At 48.5% G+C, this 10,000-nt stretch overlaps 1 protein-coding gene across 2 annotated transcripts in view; it reads right to left on the reverse strand.

The window, feature by feature from the left end:
- Positions 1 to 10,000, reverse strand: part of LOC143287695 (transmembrane channel-like protein 3) — a 74,837-nt gene that overhangs the window by 37,122 nt on the left and 27,715 nt on the right. For both annotated transcript variants that reach the window (XM_076595898.1, XM_076595897.1), the window contains exon 11: positions 8,767 to 8,816. In XM_076595898.1, the coding sequence (XP_076452013.1) occupies positions 8,767 to 8,816 (50 nt within the window). The remainder of the gene's footprint in view (positions 1 to 8,766; positions 8,817 to 10,000) is intronic.

A 10,000-nucleotide genomic window follows, 5' to 3' on the forward strand; every position in this document is an offset into this window, starting at 1 on the left:
GAGTAAAAGTGTGAGTGTGTGAAAAAAGGAAGGGGCCCTGAATGGGAAGGGAGAGTAGAACTGTGAGTGTGGGAAAGTAGGAAGGGGCCCCGAATGGGAAGAGTGAGTAGAACTGTGAGTGTGAGTGTGTGAAGGAAGGAAGGAAGGGGCCCTGAATGGGAAGGGAAAGTAGAACAGTGAGTGTGAGTGTGTGAAAGAAGGAAGGGGCCCTTAATGGGAAGGGAGAGTAGAACTGTGAGTGTGTGAAAGAAGGAAGGAAGGGGCCCTGAATGGGAAGAGTGAGTAGAACTGTGAGTGTGAGTGTGTGAAGGAAGGAAGGGGCCCTGAATGGGAAGGGAAAGTAGAACTGTGAGTGTGAGTGTGTGAAAGTAGGAAGGGGCCCTGAATGGGAAGGGAGAGTAGAACTGTGAGTGTGAGTGTGTGAAAGTAGGAAGGGGCCCTGAATGGGAAGAGTGAGTAGAACTGTGAGTGTGAGTGTGTGAAGGAAGGAAGGGGCCCTGAATGGGAAGGGAAAGTAGAACTGTGAGTGTGAGTGTGTGAAAGTAGGAAGGGGCCCTGAATGGGAAGGGAAAGTAGAACTGTGAGTGTGAGTGTGTGAAGGAAGGAAGGAAGGGTCCCTGAATGGGAAGGGAGAGTAGAACTGTGAGTGTGAGTGTGTGAAGGAAGGAAGGGGCCCTGAATGGGAAGGGAGAGTAGAACTGTGAGTGTGAGTGTGTGAAAGAAGGAAGGGGCCCTGAATGGGAAGGGAGAGTAGAACTGTGAGTGTGAGTGTGTGAAGGAAGGAAGGAAGGGGCCCTGAATGGGAAGGGGGAGGAGAAAGGGAGGGGAAAGGGGAAGAGGGAAAACAGTGGGTGGGGAGTGAGAGTGAAGGAGTGAGGGAAGGGAGGTGGGAGAAACTGTTAACCTGACAAAGGATATATGAATGAATAAATGAAATGAAAACATTTTAATATGTAGTAAATAAAAACATATAAATGAATATTTGTATATGTATTTGTATTTCTTTTTATCACAACAGATTTCTCTGTGTGAAATTCGGGCTGCTCTCCCCAGGGAGAGCGCGTCGCTACACTACAGCGCAAGAAACAACCATTTTGTTGCCGTGGTATCTTTTACGTGCGCTAAGTGCATACTGCACATGGGACCTCGGTTTGTCGTCTCATCCGAATGACTATAAATAACAATAAAATAAAAAAAAGATTTCTAATATAAAAATAAATAAATAAATAAGCAAATAAACAGATAAATAAAATGAAATTGAATTAATGGACAGGCGCGATAGCCGAGTGATTTAAGCGTTGGATTTTCAATCTGAAAGTCCCGGGTTCGAATCTCAGTAACGGCGCCTGGTGGGAAAAGGGTGGATCTCCCAGGTCAACATATGTACAGACCTGCTTGTGTCTGAATCCCCTTCGTGTGCATACGCAAAGATCCTGTAATCCATGTCAGCGTTAGGTGGGTTATGGACACAGGAACATACCCAGCATGCACACCCCCGAAAACGGAGTGTGGCGGCCTACATGGCGTGGTAAAAAACGGTAAAAAACACGTAAAAGCCCACTCTTTTACATACGAGTGAACGTGAGAGTTGCAGCCCACGAACGAAGAGGAAGAAGAAGAAGAAGAATTAATGGTGGGTCTGGGGTTCTGTTTGGTGATTCCCAGAGACCGTCTCACTCCTCGAGAGGAGGCTGCCCCCCACTCCCTACTTGGCCATGACAAGAGGAACGCCGGACAGTGCCTGATCAGTCTATTCGCGGTGCATGTTGAAAGCCTGGCCAACAACAGACCACCTTGCAGTGACGGCTCCTGAAGAGCATCAAAGTCGTTGCTAACAATACCCTCCAGCTCCTCTAATGAAGAACTGTCGGGTCGGTAATGACCTCTGCCGGGTGAGGACCGCAGTGACGTCGGATACCTCTGCCTCCCCCCCGGGCCCCCCGTTCCCCCTCTCCCTCCCTCCACTGGGGTGGGGTGGTTGGTGGATGGATGCGGGTGTATGTGGGGGAGGGGATGGCTGTAGCTGTGTGTGGGGGGGAGGGAGGGGGGGAGGGAATGAAGGTGGGTGTCCGTCTGTTTGTCTCTTCCTCTCTTTTTGTCTTTAGTTGAAAGACTCATCACTGTCTCTGTCTCTCTGTCTCTCTCTCTTTCTCCTCTGTCTTTTTCTTTCTTCCCCTTCCTCTCTCTCTCTCTCTCTCTCTCTCTCTCCCTTTCCGCCCTCTCTCCCACTCTCCCTCTCTCTCTCAATCTCTCCTCTGTCTTTTTCTTTCTTCCCCTTCCTCTCTCTCCCTCTCTCTTTCTCTCTCACCCCTCTCTCATCCCTTCTATCTTATCTCTCTCCCCCCCCCCTCTTTCATTCCTAACTCTGCCCTCTCTCTCTTAGAGATGCAGGTATCTTTTGAAACAGTTCACTACGGCTGTGTGATATTAGGTGTCCACCGTCAGACGTCCCAAAAGCAGCTCCAGACACAGTGTCTGGAATGGTTTCCAGTCGATGGTTCCTTTGCATGTCCTCAAGTCATTCCTCTCTTTTCGGCGTTCGCCGTGTTCTCTCTTCCTGCCTCTCCTGCTGGTTGGGTATGTCAGTCTCTCCATCTTCTCCCTCTCTTTTTGTGTCTCCGGCACTGTCTGTAGGTTTTGTCTTTCTGTCTGTGTGCCTGTCTATCTTCTCTCTATCTCTCTTTGCGTCTCCGTCACTGTCTGTCTGTCTGTCTGTCTCCCCGTCTCTCTCTCTCTGTTTCTCAGTTTCAGTCTATCTGTCTGTCTGTCTATCTGTCTGTCTGTCTCTCTCTACAGTCCTGATATGGACCTGTGAGGCCGGCTGGACTTTTAGCAACAAGAACTCCCCCCCCTCTCTCTCTCTCTCTCTCTCTCTCTGTCTCTCTCCCTCCCTCTGTCTCTCTCAATCACTCTCTCTTTATCTCTCTTCTTCTTCTTTTTTTCTGTAACTCTGTCCTTTTTCTGTCTCTTTGTCTTTCTTCATCTGTCTTTTCTCTCTCTCCTTCCCTCCTCTCATTTACAGAACATGAACGCCCTCTTACTCTCTTCCCTTCTCCCTCTTCATTTCTAACTCCTATCTCTCTCTCTTTTCCTCTCCGCCCCACCTCTGACATTCTGTTTCTCGCTTTTTTTTTTCCTTTCTCCATATCCCTCTCCCTCCCCCTTTCTATCTCCTTCTGCCTGTTTACCCCTATTCTCTCTTACACACACACACACACACACACACACACACACACACACACACACACACACACACACACACTTCTTTCCTTTCTTCCTTTCTTTCTTTCTTTTACCAGTCTCTGTCATTACTGTGATCCGTCTGACGCCAGCTAGCTATCGTCCCACATTGACCTTTGATTTATGTGCGTGTGTGTGTGTGTGTGTGTGTGTGCGTGTGTGTGTGTGTGTGTGTGCGTGTGTGTGTGTGTGTGTGCGTGTGTGTGTGTGTGTGTGTGTGTGTGTGTGTGTGTGTGTGTGTGTGTGTGTGTGTGTGTGTGTGTGTGTGTGTGTGTGTGTGTGTGTGTGTGTGTGTGTGTGTGTGTGTGTGTGTGTGTGTGTGTGTGTGTGTGTGAGTGTGTGTGTTTTGTTGTTGTTGTTTTTTTTGTTTCCTGAAGAAGCTGTCTTGCAGCATTTCCTTATGCCTCTCATGTAGTGGGTGGTACATTCACAGAATAATGATGATCCTTCCCTGTTGCTTCAAGGCTGGATAGGGACAGCTTGTTTGTCATTATCCCCCCCCCCCCTCCCCCCATCCCCACCCCCAACCCCACTTTTTCCTTCGCTGATAACGATTTCACTCGCTCTGACCATCTCTCTGTCTGACTCCCTGTCTCTTGCATTTGGAATGAACTTCCTCTTTCGCTTCGTCAGGTCTCCGCACTCAGCTCTTTCAAATCTGGACTTAAATAAACCCCACCTCTTCCCAAGATAGCCTACATCCACTGCCTCTTCCTTGTCTTCAGTTTCTCCAGTTTTAGAGTTATGCATGCGTGAGAATGACTGGTGCGAAAGCGCTTTGATTTGTCTCCGCACAAGATTCAGCGCTATATAGATAATGTCATTATTATTTATTATATTACTAGATTCTTGCAGGATTAGGTTTGGTGGGCGTTTGTCAACAGTACGATCTGTCCGACACAGATCATGGCTGTGATGTTGATAACACGAAACGAGAAATTAATTGGGTTCGTGCAGTGGCATATCTAAACAGCGCTTCCAGTGAATCATTGAACAAGAATCCCCGCGTCGATTGCTGCGCCGCCTCATTGGTCGGAATATTGCTGGCATTGCTCATGTCAGTTGTGACCACTTTCGCACAGCTTCTCATTTACATGTTTACCCAGATGTCAGGTGATTTATGATTTTTAACAAGCGCACACAGAGAGCAAGAACACCGAACTCAAAGATCAGACTGACCCGCTTCCAGGTATTCTCAATATTCCTGTTTGCCTGTGAGTCACGGACTGTGACAAAAGTTCACAGGGAAGAGGATGCAGATCACAGAGAGATTAGACGCTTCCAAAACAGGACAGGACAAGACAAGACAAGACCAGACAAAGCAAGACAGGACAGGACAGGACAAGACAAGACCAGACAAAGCAAGACAGGACAGGACAGGACAAGACAAGACAAGACAAGACAAGACAAGACAGGACAGGACAGGACAGGACAAGACAGGACAAGACAAGACAAGACAAGACAAGACAAGACAAAGCAAGACAAGACAGGACAGGACAAGACAAGACAAGACAAAGCAAGACAAGACAGGGCAGGACAGGACAAGACAAAGCAAGACAAGACAAGACAAGACAAGACGTGTTTATTTCAAGAAAACCCGTGGGGGCACATGAGAATGTTACATCTTCCATGGCCATGTTATAACTCATACACATCTGAATAACATTTTGGTGTTGTGTTTATTTCGAATAGTTCACAATGGCCACACCTACCAACTGTCTGGTAAGCAATTATACAATAACAACAATAAGAAGAAAACAAAAAATCGATCAGTCAAGTGGGGGAGAGAAGAGAGAGAGAGAAAAAAAAAAACAACCTCTGAGAAGAACAAGATGTCCACACTGTGCAAGCAAGCAAGCAGCCATCAACACCACCACCACCACCAACACCACCACTACCACCATCAACACCAACACCACCACCACCACCACCAACACCACCATCACCACCATCACCACCACCAACACCACCACTACCACCATCAACACCACCACCAACACCAACACCACCACCAACACCATCAACACCACCACCAACACCACCACTACCACCATCAACACCACCACCACCACCATCAACACCACCACCAACACCACCACTAACACCACCACTACCACCATCAACACCACCAACAACACCACCACTACCACCGTCAACACCACCAACACCACCACTACCACCGTCAACACCACCACCAACACCACCACTACCACCGTCAACACCACCACCAACACCACCACTACCACCATCAACACCACCACCAACACCACCAACACCACCACCAACACCACCACTACCACCTCAACACCACCACCAACACCACCACTACCACCACCAACACCACCACCAACACCACCAACACCACCACTACCACACCAACACCACAACCACCACCAACACCACCACTACCACCATCAACACCACCACCAACACCACCACTACCACCATCAACACCACCACCAACACCACCACTACCACCGTCAACACCACCACCAACACCACCACTACCACCATCAACACCACCACCAACACCACCACTACCACCATCAACACCACCACCAACACACACCACTACCACCATCAACACCACCACCAACACCACCACTACCACCACCAACACCACCACCAACACCACCACACACGTCACACCACCAACAACACACCACTACCACCACCAACACCACCACCAACACCACCACAACCACCATCAACACCACCAACAACACCACCACTACCACCATCAACACCACCACCAACACCACCACCAACACCACACTACCACCATCAACACCACCAACAACACCACCACTACCACCATCAACACCACCGTCAACACCACCACCAACACCACCACCAACACCACCACCAACACCATCAACACCACCACCAACACCACCACTACCACCACCAACAACACCACCACTACCACCGTCAACACCACCACCAACACCACCACTACCACCGTCAACACCACCACCAACACCACCATCACCACCATCACCACCACCAACACCACCACTACCACCATCAACACCACCACCAACACCAACACCACCATCACCACCAACACCACCACCAACACCACCACCAACACCAACACCACCATCACCACCAACACCACCACCAACACCACCATCAACACCACCACCAATACCACCACTTCCACCATCAACACCAACACCACCACCACCACCAACACCATCAACACCACTACCAACACCACCACTACCACCATCAACACCACCACCAACACCACCACCATCAACACCAACACCACCACCAACACCACCACTACCACCATCAACACCACCATGACCACGGCACCAGACTGGACCTCTTTAACCTCTATCTGGCGAAGGCCCAAAAAGCGGGAAGAGGCCCCCTGGGAATACCGCTGCGGTGGGAAGTGACAGATAGGGGCCACACAGGCGAGAACCTGGACAAAGCTAAAGGGTGTGGAGGTGTGGGGGCAGTGGGAGTGGGAGGGGGCTTATAGTGGCGTGTTGGGAGGGGGTCTGGGGGTGTGGGGGGGGAGGGGGGGCGGGGGAGGAAGAGGGAGGAGAGCCTGGAGGGTGGGCAGGGGGTGGGGGGGGGTAGGAGTAGAGGGAAGAAAGGTAGAGGGAATGGGAAGGAGGAAGATTGGAGAAAGGGGAAATGTCATAAACAGGCATTCCTAAACTGAAGAAGGAGGAGGAGGAGAAGAAGTGGTGTGGTTCGAAAAGGAGAATGACCCGACCTTTACCCCTTTTACCTTTTCTATCCAAAATTTTATTTTACAATTTTTACAAAATCTATGGCAAGCAGATTACAATTATGTTCTTTTTTTACGTGTATGCATTTTAAGTGAAAAATGCTGTCATCTCAGCCGTTTAATCATGTTTGCGTCTGTGCGTGTGTGTTAGTGTGAGTGTTGGAGTGTAACAGTTGTAGTATTGATAGTATGTTCCTTTGTGAGTTTTATGCATTGTGTTTTTATGATATTAATGACTCTGTTTTATGTTTCTACTACTTTTTATATGCTTTCTTGTTTCACTTTAGGTACTGGATTGTAAAGCGCTTAGAGCTTGCTTATGATTGTATTATAGCGCTATATAAAAATAAAATATTATTAAATATTAATATTATAAGGAGAAGGAGGAGCAGGAGGAGAAGAAGATGATGAAAAAGAAGAAGGAGGAGAAGGATGAGGAGGAAGAGAAGAAGAAGAAGAAGAAGAAGAAGAAGAAGAAACTGGCACACAGAGAGAGACAGACAGACAGACAGACAGACAGAGATGGGACGGATATGCAATTTAGGAGGAGAAGATGGAGTGTGTGTGAGTTTATTTCCATAATGCCACCCTTTCTATTCTCCCTTTCTTCATTTCTGAGCCGTCGCTCCAAGAAACGAGATTGATAAACGAATAAAGTGAAGGAATAGATGGTATCAAAGTGATACGTGTGTGCGCTTGCGTGTGTGTGTGTGGGGGGGGGGGGCGCTAGTCACACAGAGAGACGGAGACATATAAAGAGAGACACAGGGAGACAGAGACAGAGAAAGAAAGAGAGAGACACCGAGAAACAGACAAACAGACTAACAGACAGACAGAAAGGTTGTCGGGCAGACAGACAAACAGATAACGACAGAGATAGACGAAAGGCCATACTTACAAACAGGCATCAGGACAGACAGACAGACAGACTGACTGACTGACCGACAGACAGACAGACAGACAGAGGAGACGTAGGCAGACAAACAGTCGGACAGACAGTAAGACACTGACAGACAGACAGACAGACAGACTGACTGACCGACCGACAGACAGACAGACAGACTGACTGACTGACCGACCGACAGACAGACAGACAGACTGACTGACCGACCGACAGACAGACAGAGGAGACGTAGGCAGACAAACAGTCGGACAGACAGTAAGACACTGACAGACAGACAGACAGACAGACTGACTGACCGACCGACAGACAGACAGAGAAGACGGAGGCAGACAGACAGTCGGACAGACAGTAAGACACTGACAGACAGACAGACAGACAGACAGACAGACAGACAGTCGGACAGACAGTAAGACACTGACAGACAGACAGACAGACAGACAGACAGACAGACAGACAGGGAGGTACGGGGCAAGCAACAACACGGATTTCCTTTCATGCTCGCACTGGGGACATCGAAACGAACATTCCAGCAACAGTTTACACTCGCCACACGAAACAGCATGAGTAGTACAGTGAGATGACGGTGATGATGACGACGACGATGATGATGAAGGTGATGGTGATGATGACTTTATTACGACGACGACAAAGATGAAAACGACGACGACGACGATGATGATGATGACGATGACGATTACGACGACGACGACGATGGTGATGATGATGACGACGACAACGTCGACGACGACGATGATGATGATGATGATGATGATGACCGACGACGATCATCATCATCATTATCACCATCTTCATTATCATTACCATCATGGTGTATGTATACGCACAAGGCGGAGGTGGCCAGGAGACTCACCTCTGGAAGCAGTCTTTGTGCTCTGTGCTCCGTTCCTCCCTCACCATCTCCTGCACACCACAGTCCCCCCAAAAAAACATCCACTGTAACATCCGTCTCGGCCGACCAGGTCCATCTCAAACCCCCAAACACAATCACCATTTTCAGACCAGTCACTCACTCATCCATCCAATCTATCCATCTCCATTACAAAACCCAAACACAATCACCATTTTCAGACCAGTCACTCATCCAATCCATCCATCTCCATCCCAAACCCCCAAACACAATCACCATTTTCAGACCAGTCACTCACTCATCCATCCAATCTATCCATCTCCATACCAAACCCAAACACAATCACCATTTTCAGACCAGTCACTCACTCATCCATCCAATCTCTCCATCTCCATCCCAAACCCAAACACAATCACCATTTTCAGACCAGTCACTCACTCATCCATCCAATCTATCCATCTCCATCCCAAACCCCCAAACACAATCACCATTTTCAGACCAGTCACTCACTCATCCATCCAATCTATCCATCTCCATACCAAACCCAAAGACAATCACCATTTTCAGACCAGTCACTCACTCATCCATCCTATCTGTCCATCTCCATCCCAAACCCAAACACAATCACCATTTTCAGACCAGGCACTCACTCATCCATCCAATCTATCCATCTCCATACCAAACCCAAACACAATCACCATTTTCAGACCAGTCACTCACTCATCCATCCAATCTATCCATCTCCATCCCAAACCCCCAAAAACAATCACCATTTTCAGACCAGCCACTCATCCATCCAATCTATCCATCACGCTCATTCATGCATCTACTTATCCAGCCTCCTAACTCACCCAGCCATTAAATGTACCCGTTTCATTTTACTTGTCAGTCCATCAGTCCATTTTATCCATCCACCTACCTACCCTACTCTTATTCTATCCTAACAGTTATGCATCTTGTCACTCCCTCCCTCCCTCGGTGCATCATTCGTGCATGCATTCACCCATCCGACCATCCACTCTCTCACTTCTATCCATCCATCCATTCATTCACCAAACCATTCACTCATTCACCCATCCGACCACCCACTCTCTCACTTCTATCCATCCATCCATACATTCACCAAACCATTCACTCATTCACCCATCCGACCACCCACTCTCTCACTTCTATCCATCCATCCATACATTCACCAAACCATTCACTCATTCACCCATCCGACCATCCACTCTCTGAC

This window comes from Babylonia areolata, chromosome 11 (assembly GCF_041734735.1).
Source record: "Babylonia areolata isolate BAREFJ2019XMU chromosome 11, ASM4173473v1, whole genome shotgun sequence".
Lineage (NCBI taxonomy): Eukaryota > Metazoa > Mollusca > Gastropoda > Neogastropoda > Buccinidae > Babylonia > Babylonia areolata.